Source organism: Eulemur rufifrons, chromosome 17, assembly GCF_041146395.1.
Source record: "Eulemur rufifrons isolate Redbay chromosome 17, OSU_ERuf_1, whole genome shotgun sequence".
In the NCBI taxonomy this organism is placed as follows: domain Eukaryota; kingdom Metazoa; phylum Chordata; class Mammalia; order Primates; family Lemuridae; genus Eulemur; species Eulemur rufifrons.
Genome location: NC_090999.1, coordinates 35,419,582 through 35,433,004, shown reverse-complemented (window position 1 = coordinate 35,433,004; position 13,423 = coordinate 35,419,582). Strand labels below are relative to the sequence as shown.

General features: G+C 41.9%; 1 protein-coding gene across 6 annotated transcripts in view; it reads left to right on the top strand.

The window, feature by feature from the left end:
- Positions 1 to 13,423, top strand: part of ANKRD55 (ankyrin repeat domain 55) — a 95,578-nt gene that overhangs the window by 47,185 nt on the left and 34,970 nt on the right. For all 6 annotated transcript variants that reach the window (XM_069491936.1, XM_069491938.1, XM_069491937.1 and 3 more), the window contains one exon: positions 8,667 to 8,795. In XM_069491936.1, the coding sequence (XP_069348037.1) occupies positions 8,667 to 8,795 (129 nt within the window). The remainder of the gene's footprint in view (positions 1 to 8,666; positions 8,796 to 13,423) is intronic.

The following is a 13,423-nucleotide window of genomic DNA, read 5'->3' as shown; positions in this document are numbered from 1 at the left end:
AAGCTATCCACACTGCAGAGTCTGACACTGTGGGAAAGCCAGATGGGGTCAGATTGTCCTTGGTCCTTTTGTTCTTCAAATCAGGACCTCAGGGGAATCACTGACATAGAGGCTTGTCTATTGCAGCTACAGGGAGTTAAGAAGTTGCTGCCCAACTGGAATCTAACCTCTTCTGCTCTTCTTATTTTAGCTTTGACAGGAAGCACACCCCACCAAGAGGGGCTGTGAGCCATCAGCATCTGGGTTTAGAACTCTGAATGTATTTTTCCAGAGAAGCACTGGCATGCATGGTATTTAGAATGTATTATTGATTCTATATTAAATACACATTCTTATATAAGTAGATTTTTGTGAGCAGCCTGACAATCCAAACTTCAATTTTAACAGTACTCTGAGAAATAAGTTGCAAAAACAGATGTGAACTTTTGGACATAATTCTTAGCACCAATTCCACTTACTACATTCCTAAGATATAACCATAAGCAGATATTATGCACTATAAAGGCAAAATCAGAAGACACGGTCTCTGACTCTAGAAATCTTTTAACTTAATAGCAAAAGGTAAAATAGTAAAGCAAATTATTTTAAGTGTACCAGAATTTTTATCCTAAAACTGAACACCTTAAAAAAATGGAATAGGGGTTGCCACGACTTAGGAGCCCTCACCTCCTTTTCCCCCTCATACTCCTAACCCCATAAATTTTTAGAGGCAAGCCATGTCTTTTTCGTCTTTGTATCCCTAGACTCTATTAATAGCTTAGTAATTTGAGGCTCAAAAAATTAGAGCAAGAGAGTGAATTAAATTCAAGAAAAAGTTGTGTTATTTTATTTTATGGCCCTTTCTCCCTTTATTTTGTTGATGCAATTTAACTACCCAATTTATTTACCAGACTTGACTCCAGGTGACTTTGTTATTTCCAAACTCTACTCCCCAAAATATAAGATTTTTATGATATTAAAGGTGTCCATGTGAAAAAATATACAAATTTTATATAACCTAGAATCTTCAAAAAATGTCCTGTAGACTCTAGAGCAGCAGTCCTTACCCATTTTTGTGATATAGACACCTTTCATGTGTTAGTGAAGCTTATGGACACTTTCTTAGAAAAATATCTGAAATTACATAAAAAATATGAGATTACAAAAGAAATAGATTACATTGAAATATAGTTATCAAATACAGTTATCAAAATATTTTAAAGAACAAATTTGTAATAGTAATATACAAGCTTTTTAATTAATGCATTATGGGACAACTACTATAATTTTACAGTAGTGATACATGTAAATAATACATAAATTTTGAGATATCTGCAATAACTAATGTGACAGGAAAGTTATCTGTAATTTATACTAGTGGCAAAGTCACAGGTACTGTTAACAATACTTCGGGTTGTTGCCTATATTCATAATTAAAGAAGATGCCAAATTTCAATTAGAAGTTAGTGAAAATAAAGATGTAATTATTTCTCTGATGCAATCTCATACAAATCCTTATTTCCCTCCATGGATAGAACCCTTACTCTAGCAGTAATTTAAAAAAAAACTCCCAAAAACATTTTGAGCAATGAGTGGAACAATTATATAGCCTCCCATGGTAATCTACTTGAAACAAGAAAATAGTTATTTTATTCATTTAAAAAACATTTGTTAAGTGCCTACCATGTCTCATGTAGGCTTCATCCCTGCTCTAATAATAGTGTTCACAATTAGTGCAAGAGAATGTAGATGCTCTGCTTTGTTAAAAAATAAATATAACAACTTTGGCCTCTATTCTAAAAATGCTTTTCTTTAAAGCATTAAAGTTTGTTCTTGTTATTTGCTCCTAGATTTCCATGAGCTAAGTTCATTTTAGTGGAGTTTTTTTCTTGCATTTTATTGTCTTTCTTGTCTCATATAAGTTATGAAAATCTCCATTCTAAAGTCTTTTATTCTTTTTTTATGTCAAACACATTATTGTGGGAATTATTATAGGGAGAAAGTGAGAGTTTAAAGAACGGCATTATTAGCAGGCAGTCCCAGTGTTCTAAAATCCAACTGCAGATTATTTTTGGTCTTCAGTTATCATTTTTGGCCATTATGATGTTCAATGTTTATCTATCTGAATTAGGAAACTCCAAAACAAAGACAATTAATTAATTTACTAAGCTTTCTGATCTATAAGACTTTTTCCAAATAAAAATGAGAGAAATGTCTTTCATTACTTCACTTGTAACACCGTCTAGTTTTTAAAACTAGATGTACTTTTAAAGTTTATCATTTATTCCAATTTTTTGTCTAAGGAAGACCTTCTATAACTTTCGTGGGGGGGGTAGCCATATGTAATTGAGTTATTAATAGTATGTGGAATTTCAAAATATCCAAGAGCCAAATTGGACTTCTGTGAAATTCTAGATCCTTCAGAGGATCTAGAATTGTTTTGCTAACCTCTCGGCCACCTGCTCCAACCCTGTCCCCCCTTATGCACCAAGAACAAGGTGTGTACGACGCACCCAGCCACATCAACATTTGTCTCTCTATACCTTCAGTGCCAGCCAGAGCCAGTCTAGAAGTACAGTTCTGAAACATGAAACCTGCTAAGCACTAAATCAGATTTCTGGTTCAGAAAACACAAAAGTTACAGTGGTTTTGGCGGGAAAAAAAAAGAACAAAGTTCTGAGAAGCTGATAGGACTTGTAAGCCCATAACTGAAATTGTGGTGGCACAGGTTCAAGGTGCAGAATTACTCATCTGTACAAGAGCACCGTTCCAAAGCAACCCTACTATGCACCTGACAGTTAGAACATACATTCAGTCCTATCAGCAATCTAAAAATGGATCCTAAGTCAATTGAAACTTAACATTTCCCTTCAAAACATTCCGGAGAGCTTATATTCTTAACTGAATGTGAATTACTCTTCACTTTTTTTTTTTTTTTTTTTTGAGACAGAGTCTCACTCTGTTGCCCAGGCTAGAGTGAGTGCCGTGGCGTCAGCCTAGCTCACAGCAACCTCAAACTCCTGGGCTCAAGCGATCCTCCTGCCTCAGCCTCCCGAGTAGCTGGGACTACAGGCATGTGCCACCATGCCCGGCTAATTTTTTCTATATATATTTTTAGCTGTCCATATAATTTCTTTCTATTTTTTAGTAGAGGTGGGGTCTCGCTCTTGCTCAGGCTGGTCTCGAACTCCTGAGCTCAAACGATCCGCCCACCTCGGCCTCCCAGAGTGCTAGGATTACAGGCGTGAGCCACTGCGCCCGGCCTACTCTTCACTTTTTGAACCAATACTTTTTGTTTTTCGGTAGAGTAAAATTCTACTGTCACCAGGGCCATCTGGGTGTTTGTCGCAATTTGTTTTTTTTTTTTTTTTTTTTTTTTTTTTCCTTGTTAGATACAGTATGTCCTCATAATGTATACATTATTTCTTGTACAATGATATGAAATAATATGGGAAATATTCATGATAAATTATTAAGTGAACAGTGCAAGTTAAAAACAATAGTTTCATATTTTTTTCCCCACCCCGCCTTTCCCGAGTCAGCACCTTCAAGTGTAACCACTCCCCAAACGGTGCGCAATGCACTCATTGTGTAGGCATACCCCCATCCCCTCCCCCACCCCCCACCTCAGTCTGATGTCCAATTGGTGTCATTCCCAGATTTGTATTTAGGTGATGATCAGGGAAACCAATTTTCTGGTGAGTACATGTGATGCTTGTTTTTCCATTCTTGGGATACTTCACTTAATATAATGGGTTCCAACTCTCTCCAGGAGAACCATAGAGATGTCGTATCTTCATCATTCCTTATAGCTGAGTAATATTCCATGGTATACATATACCACAGTTTACTAATCCAATCATGTATTGATGGGCATTTGGGTTGTTTCCACATCTTTGCTATTGTGAATTGTGCTGCTATAAACATTTGGGTACACGTGCCTTTGTTACAGAATGACCTTTTTTCCTTTGGGTATATGCCCAGTAATGGGATTGCTGGGTCAAATGGCAGGTCTACTTGAATCTGTTTAAGATACCTCCATAATGCTTTCCACAGAGGTTGCACTAGTTTGCAGTCCCACCAGCAGTGTATGAGTGTTCCTGTCTCTCCACACCCACGCCAACATGTGTTGTTTTGGGTTTTTTTGATAAAGGCCATTCTCATTGGGGTTAAGTGATATCTCATTGTGGTTTTGATTTGCATTTCCCTGATGATTAGAGATGTTGAACACTTTTTCATATGTTTGTTAGCCATTTTTATATCTTCTTTTGAAAAATTTCTATTCATGTCCTTTGCCCACTTTTTGATAGGGTTGCTTGATTTTTTCTTGCTGATTTTCCTGAGTTCTAAATAGATTCTTGTTATCAGTCCTTTATCTGATGTGTAGTATGCAAAAATTTTTTCCCATTCTGTAGGTTGTCGCAATTTGAATGCTAGTAACTCCTAGATTTTCAACTCCTAGATGCCTCAAAGGCTCAACTGATTCCTGAATGAAACTGCAGAGAATAGCTGGTAGGAAAGGTCTTCACAGTTTCGAAACAGATGGCTGTCTTGCATCCAACAGACTCTGATTTTATACTCCCCATGAGTCCAAGAGATCTTGAATAACCTGCAATTCACTAATGAATTCTCCCATTAAGCGTTTCTGGAACACTCACTGTGTGCTCAACGCAGCGGGCATACCACGTGAATATGCCGCAGCATCTGCCTTTCTGTGCAGCACAGCTTAAACGTGATTTCTGTCACTGCTCAGTGTAGACGCCAATTGCCAAGCCTGGAGTCTGCCCCTTAAATGATTACCAGAATCTTAACATAACACAACTACAACTACAGGCTCAACAGAAGCTGAAGAAAGGAGAAGGAAGCAGTTGTAGGAAAATGTTCCTAAAAAAGAAGTGTTGTGCAATACCAACCACTGCCCTTGAGCTGATTTTGAAAGTTTTGGTTTTCATATTATTAACTCTAAGAAGATTTATTTTTATTTCTCATTAGCCCAACTGAAAAAAAAAAAAAAGCAACAGGAAATTTCTTTTAACTTGACTGAATGTTTGGAACCCATTTGTATTATGAAAGTATTTAGAGAAGTAACAAAGTAATTCAAGTCTTAATTTGGGGCCATTCAGAGGATTGCCAGTTATTTCTAAGGGTATGCCAAAATTTCAGGGTGGGAGTGGACTGGGAGGGAGAATGAATATAATATATATTTTTTATCTTACAAAAATAATATTTTCCAGCTGCACTTTTAGGAGGAGCCTAGAGGCAATACCAAAGGAAACAAATAATGTAGAGTGGCAGCTCTTACCCTAGTGGGAACCACTGTTTTAAAAAGTAAGACGACCTTGAATCCAGCTAAAATCACAAAGAAAAGAATTTTTCAGCATCTGAGCTCATTTCCAGAGTGAAAGTTTACCAGCATAATGTGTGAAAAGAGCATTTTTTTCTCCAGAGTCAGAGAAACCTGGATTTGAATCCCAGCTGTACAACATACTCGGGTCAATGACCTTAGACATTTACTTAACCTGTTTGTGTTTCAGTTTCCTCACCTATAAAATGAGCCTAAAAATACCTCCCCCTAGGGATCATTGTACAGATCCAATGAGATAACATATAGAAAGCTCTTGGCACCAAGTAGGTATATGAAAAATGATAATGTTCCTCCCACCCCATTCGTTTACCAAAATATTCAAGAGTTGAATTTTGTGGGGCTTTTATTGTTGTTTTAAGAGAATAACTCTTAAAGCCTAGCAACTGTGTTTAGGAGACAAAGATTAACGGCCCATAACCACAGTTTAATTCACAACCACATTTTCACACTGAATTCTCCTGTCACTAAATCCCATCTCTGCATAGTCTTGCCATCTACCTCACCTTTGACAGTACAGTCATACAAAGGACAGGATGGTTTGGAGCACTCATCAAAAATTCTGACAAGTTGCAACTGATGAGTTGGTCACAATGATCGTATCAAACAAGTTCATTTTTTATAAGGGAGAAGTCATGTTCTGCCTTTCCTTCTTAGATGTATGATTTTTAAAAAGCCAAATTTTTAAAAAGCAAAACGTTCAATCAAGAACAGTGAGAAGTCACTCATTGATTTATTAAGTATTTACTCAGCATCTACAAGGTGCCTGGCACTGTGCTAGGCTCTAGGGATCCAGACGGGAGATAAGGGCTCTGCCCCCATGAGTCTTACACTCCAGTGACTTGAAAATTGACTCACCATCTTTACCCCTGAATACTGTTGGCACTTCGTGATGCCAACATGACTCTAAAGCAAATGGAACTAAGAACTAGGAAAGGAGTGATACATGTAAATAAAAAGAAACTCATTTCCTTCTCTTCAGATTTTATTTTTCTTTTAGAGACAGGGTCTCACTCTGTTGCCCAGGCTGGAGTGCAGTGCCATGATCAGAGCTTACTTCAACCTCGAACTCCTGAGCTCAAGCAAGCCTCCCACCTGAGCCTCCTGAGTAGCTAGGACTACAAGCATGAGCCACCACGCCTGGCTTCTTGTGTTCAGATTTCTAATCCCAGTGAGTCCAATTAAAAATGAAGAGGATTCATTAAAATGCACTGAGATATTCTGAATTCCAAGTAAATATTCAGCTATTAGAATACTAAGTTCCACTGCCTTTGGATGAGCATTTTTTTCCATGTGGAACCAATTTCTTGAAATATCCTCAAGAGTATCTCTGAAGGCTCACTGTTAAATGACACTTGGAACTTGAAAGCAGACCATAATTTAAGGATTTAAAATATGGAACTGGTTGAGGGGATTTAACATTCTAATCCCAGTGCCCCACAAACCTCAAACCCTAGATTCAGTTCTGTACTCAAAGACTCGGGAAGTCCTCTAGAGCTCAGCTTCCTCTTCTATAACATGAGAAAGACAATTGCACCTGCCAGAGCTGGCTACACAGCATAGCAAACAACTCAAAATCTCAGCCAGGCACGGCGGCTCATGCCTGTGATCCTAGCTTTCTGGGAGGCCGAGGCGGGCGGATAGCTGCAGCTCAGGGGCTCGACACCAGCCTGAGCACAGTGAGGCCCCATCTCTTAAAAAAGAAAAAAAAAAAAAAAATCTCAGTGGCCTGACACAATAAAGGCTTATTTCTTGCATCCAATGCTGGCTGGCCCGGTGGCCCTGTTCTCTCACATCAATCAAGGACCCAAGCTTTTCAATCATATGGTTCCAGCATCTTCTAGAGCCTTGTCCTCCTCTGCATTCAGTTGTCACATGAGGAAAGAGAGAAGGTGTGGAGGACCACATGGCTTTGTTTTCTAGGCCAGGCCTGGATGGGGTTTCTATCCCTTCTGTCCACATTCCAGTGGTCTTGTGGCTGCAACTGTCTGCAGGGAGGCTGGGGACTAAGTCTGTGTGTCCTGGAGGAATCAGAGTTTGGTCAACATGCAATAGACTTCACCACAACACTTTCTCTAGAAGGTGGTTTGGAGGATTAAGTGAGATAATAGATGTAAGAACTCATGGGGGTCTCAGGATCAATAAATATTAGCTATTGGCTATTATTACCGTGCTCCTGACTAGGCTGAGCCCCATCTCCTCCACTCAGCTCATCCTGGAAGGAGCAGAGAAGGCCAAGGTGGTGTCTCCTGTCCTTATGTTAGCTGCAGAGATGACTTAAGAGAAGCTTCAAAGCTGCCCACACCCATTGCCCCCTTTACCAGGCATCTTAATCTCAGTTCATTCTAGGTACAGCTCATGTAATTGAGATGAGTGGGCAAGGAGAAGAGAGACAGTCTTTTCATAGTGTATGCTCCCAAATAACACTGGTTCTTTTTGGCTACCATTTCTCAGCATAAGGTCATTTACTGTTAGATTATACCTAAACCGTATGACCTTAAACTCTGAAAGAAGCTGAGATTCACCAGATTGAATCCTCCAGCTCTGTTCGCCAAGCTGCTCCGGAGTGATTTCTTCTCAACAGTGTACATCTGATCATGCCATCACCTGCTTAAAATGCTTCACTCTCTTTCCATTGAATTTAGAATAAAATGCAAATGCCTCATACAGGGATGGTATCAGCCATCCCACCCTCCCAGCATCAGCCCCTGCCTCCCTCTCTAATCGCGGTTCACGTCACTCTACTCTCCTACCTCTTTCATTCATTTACTCGACAGCTGTTTCTCCAGCCTCTGTCCCAGGCACTGGAGATAGCAGCAGTAAGACAGACAACGTCCTTGCCCTGGTGGTGGGGATTGCATTCTAGTGTGACGCCTTGAACCTGCTCTCTGCCTCTGTGGCTTGGTGCTGGCTGGCCTCTTCCCCCAGTTCTTGTCACAGATGCCTATTGAGAACAGAGTCTACCCGCTTGGTTACTCTCTCTCACAGCATCCTGTGTGCATTCTTCATAGCGTTTATCAATCTGGAAAATTGTTTGGCTTTTTTACGTGCATCTATTGTGTCTTCCTTTGCCAAAGTGCAATTTTCATGAGGGTAAGGATGTTGTTTATCTTATTCACTTTTGTATCCTCAGCACTTGTTTGCCTGGCCCAAAGCAGAAGCTCAATAAATATCTGTTGAATGGATGGATTAACAAATGAATGAACTCACAGGCAGCAACCAAGTTTTCTGGGGATGGCCTCCAGGCCCTGGGAGAAAGCCTGAGCTTAAGTTTTCTTCCTGATGGCCTGAACTCATGTCTGCCCCTCTGATTGTGCTTTCGCAGGGAATGACACCGCTCCACTGGGCAGCTTTCCACAACCAGCCTCAACACGCCCAAGTGCTGTTGAAGAAGGGAGCAGACCCCACCCTTGTGGATAAAGACTTCAAAACGGCTCTCCACTGGGCGGTCCAGGTGAGAAATTGGCCAGTGGACTGGTCTCAAGTTTCAATGGTGGAAAGCAGTGCTAACGATTTTCTGAGTATGTCAAACATGAAATATGGAGGTTTGGGTTGTATCACTTGTTGAGAAGATGTGGGACAAAGTAGTTATAGAATATCAAACAGAGCCTGCCTTGGCTGTCAAACACACACACACACACACACACACGCACACACACACACACACACACACATACACACACACCCCTCTCTCTTTTTTCTCTCCATCTTGATGTTTGCTACTGGCTTACTGTGTCCCAGGGTAAACTTTCAGAGAATTAACAGGACAATCCCTTCAAAGTCTTTGAACCATGACTTTCTCTTCTTCCTTCCAAACCCTCCCAGCCCATTCATTCCAGGTAGTCCTGAATTCTGCGCTGAGCAGTGAACATAGTGGCTCATGGTCCCACGTCACTATCACACAGGGAGTCTGTGTCAGTGTACACAACCACAGCAATCAGAACAGGCCCATGAAAATTATTGCTCAAAGAGGGTAAGACAGAGAATATGGTGAAAGAATGCTAATAGCTGACATGTGCAGAAGTGCTTTCTATTTTCCAGGGGAATGATTAACTGAAAGTTATCTATTCTCTCCTTAGAGGAGAGCAGAGCTGTGCATCCTTCCACAAACTCGCTGGCCCAGTCTGTCTTTGATGCCTAAGCACAGACACCCCCATGGTTGATTTCTGTCGGCCCGTAAGGGCACCTTTCGTAGCTGCTGTCATGACCCTACGAGAGTAGTTTCTGCTGCCCTGACCATGGTTTCACTCAGCGTTTCCATGTGCCAAGCACAGCAGAGGTGGGCACCTGGGACTTTCAGGGTTGACACATGTGCCTGATGTAAGGGGAAAACAGAAGTGATCTGGAAACTGCGCTGTTTTTTTTCCCTCCAACTTCGGCTTCCGTTACTCTGCACCAGGGCCAGCCCTGGACAAAACTGTGAAGTGAGCAAAGCTTGTTTTTGTCACTTCCACCTGCCCTTAGCACTCTCCTGCATACTTTCAGAACCTAATTACCCGCCCTGCCCCCTCACTGCCAGCCTCTGCCCAGGGCCCCGTCCCCGTCCCCCAGGGGCCGGCCTCTAGTTGGCCACGGGTCACCCTGCAGCAGTGGCCTGGGAGGAACCTGGCTGGGCTGCTAAGACTCATCCATTGTTGGTTCTCAGCTGAGGTGAATGTGGCCTCAGAATCTGTACTTTCTGTATATTCACCCTCAACACCCCTGAGTGGTGATTCCTTAGATCGGGATGTACGTGCACTTTGAAAAACCTCCCTAGGCGATTCTGACTGACATGCCTCCTCTGCTCCCCTGTCCTGTACCCCAGCCCCAACTTAGAGCTGCTGCCCTAGACCTGGCCTTGCAATGGCATCACCAGCAGTGCTTGTGAAATGACAAATTCCCAGACTCGGCTCCAGACCTCCTGAGTTGGGGGGAGGGGGAACCCCTGTTGTAACTCAGGATAACCTCTAAGAGGCAGTTTGGCAAAATCATGAGAGCAACATACTCAGCTCAGAAGATCTGAGTTTGCATTGATAGACCTGGGTTTGATCTGAGACAAGTCACCAACACCTGCTTGGCTTAACGGATAAGTGTATCTTTGGGGTATGGCTGAGCCCATGCATCTGACAGTGCTGTGTAATGTACTGTGTAATTGGAAGAGATGATCATTTTTATTATGTGCCTGATTTCCTACCTGAAAACTTAGTTATCATACCCATGTTTTCGTATTCTTTCTTTCTGCTAAATGATATAGCTTTTAAGCCACTACATTGACTTCAGGCCTGCCTGCACAACAGAATGATCTAAGAGCTTTTAAATAGTACTGTTGCCCAGGCCCCAACTGTTACATTCTCATTAGGTTGTTCTGGGGTGGAGACAAGGCATTAATATTTTTAAAAGCTACCTCCTTTCCCCAGGAGATTATAATGTACAGCTAGGGTTGAGAATCACTAGGATAAATGAATTCATATTATTAGGTGCTAATACCTTACCTACTCCTCCTGAAGATGTTTGCATTTTGACTGTGATTGTGTAATCATAACACTTCCCTCATTTATTTACTCAATCGCTTAATAAATATTTCTTGAGCATCTACTATGTGTCTTGCGTTGGAGGTAAAAGGATTAACAAGACAGGTCCCTTCCAAAACCCCTACAATTGTATGCAACATCGTATGTGTGCTTGCTGTGTGAGCATGTTTGCATTCATTTTCCTGAGAAAAGAAAATTTTTCTTCAGTTCCTCAGTGAGGATCAGTGACTACTCGGAAAAGGTTAAGAATCCCAGCTTTGGGGGAACTGTGCACCCTCTCCCTTCTCTGTGGTTAGCAGTAAAATTCAGAAGTGGTGTATTCTGCCATTTACACTGCAAAGACTGCGGGTAACTCCAAATGTCAGTTGAAATCATTATTACACTTGCCCTCTTTAGCCTTCTTGTTCATTTATAACACAGCACCAGCATTGTGCTCCTTTTAGAGTTTTTCCATATGAATGAGTCTATTTCCCATTGTCATTTATTCATTTTACTGAACTTCCTGCTTTTCTCTTGGACCGTATAATGAGATCACATTTAAAGCTATCGTACTTTGAAATAATAAGGCCTTTGTTTTTGACCAAAGTAACCAAAGCAATAAAGACTCAAAATATCAGATCATAAACTAAGTTGGACTTCCACTTCCATTTCTCAGGTCCCGTGGTAGCTGGTGGTCTCCTCCACTGGGCCCATTGCCCTCTTTCACCCTCCCCTGTCTGCTCAGGAGACCCCACTGCTTGGCTACATCTGGGGTAACACTAAGCAGAGGCCCTGTCTCCATCACAATCTCCCTAGATGGCATCCCAGGCCCTAGGGGCATGTTCTTGCCTATCTGTGATGACACCAGCTTATCTGGAATCTACGCAGGTATCTCTCTGCCTCAGCACTCTTTCACTTCTCAACACTGCAGAAGTTTAGTCTTCAATCCTTTTTTCGCTCTCTCTTCCTCAAAGAGCTCATTGGTTTCTGTAGCCTCAGCTACCATATATGATTCAGAAGATTCTCATATCAATAACTCCAGTTCTGACCTCTCTCTCTTGAACTCTAGATCCACATGTGGGCATCTCCCCACGGTTGCCCACAGACACTTCCAACTCAGCGTGCTCTGACTGAATCCATGGTCTCCCTCCCATTGCATCTCCATCCTCCAGTAGCCAAAGCCAAAAAGACCTCTGTGTGGTCCATGAGCACTCCTTGCTTGTCCCCCACCACAGCAAGTTGCTTATCAAGACCTCTCAATCCTACCTCCTCAGGGCTCGCATCTCTGTCCCCTCCTTTCTATCCCTGCTGTCCAGGTCAAGGGCCCAGCAGGAGACAAATGGCACACTCAGATGGGGTAATGGAGGAGAGATTCATAAAGAAGCTATTTGTCACACAACCCCAGGTCTAGCAACAGCAGGTTGCCATTAGGACCTAGGGGCCTAAAGAGGCACAACAGGGAGTGGTTACTAAGATGCAGCAAAAGCTGTAGCTATAGATGTCCCAAGAGAAACTGTAGCCTTTGGTGGAATAACCAAACTGTGACCTGGCAGGAAGAGAACTGAGGGATAAAAACCCCAATCTCTCTTTCCTCCTACATCCACCTCCTGTCAGTGCTACTCACTTGCCAAACCCAACAAGAAGCCACAGGGCTAGGGAGCCCATTGGATGCAGTCCACACAATGCTGAAAAATGGGGGCAGGATGGAAAAAGATGGGAAGTAACCTGTAAGAGCAAATGAAGACAATTTAACACATCTCCCATTACTTCCTTAGATCAAGCTTGCACCATCTCTCGCCTGAACAGTTGTAGTAGCTGATTTTCATACTTTCAATCCTTCCCTTCTCCAATCTATTCTTATAGTGCTCTTTCTATGAATCACAAAGCCAGGTACCAATATACCTGTTATTACACCAAAACAATTATGGTCACTGTTTGTCCTTGGCTCAGGAACTTCCACTGAGTTCCGTTTTGTTGTAAAGCGCAAACTCCTTAGGCTACTAGTACTGCCTGTTGTGAACAACCACTTTCCACCCCCGGACCTTTCCTCTCCAGCCCATGTAGCCTTTGTTCCAACCAACTGGAATATTATTAATGCCCCCAATACATTGTAGAGATAAATTCTGTCTCCCCCTTGGTCGTCCTCTTCCAGCTGTATGAAATACTTCTTTCTTCTTGCACTCCCTGCATCATCCCTTCTACCTGCAGAATTTCTGCTTATTCTTTCCTATTCCTCAAAGCCCAGCTAGATACCACCTTCTCTGTTGAGCTCCCTTTCAGAACTGTTCCCTCCGTGTTACTTCTAGGACTGTGTTACAATTAGTGGTGTGCCCATGTCTTCCCTTCGAGACTGTGTGTGTGAGGGCAGTGTGCCTATTCATCTAAATGTCTCTCAGAAGACAGAACAGAACTTTGGGAATCTTAGGTCCCCAGAGAGGTGTTCATTGAATTCAGTCCAATAAACTTAACCATCTCAAGCCAATGGGGTTAATGGCTTACTGGGTTATCTCTGTGGAAAAATGTTTGATTTAAAGACTTTATTTTTTAGAGCAGTTTCAGGTTCCCAACAACTTGAGATGAAAGTACAGAGGCA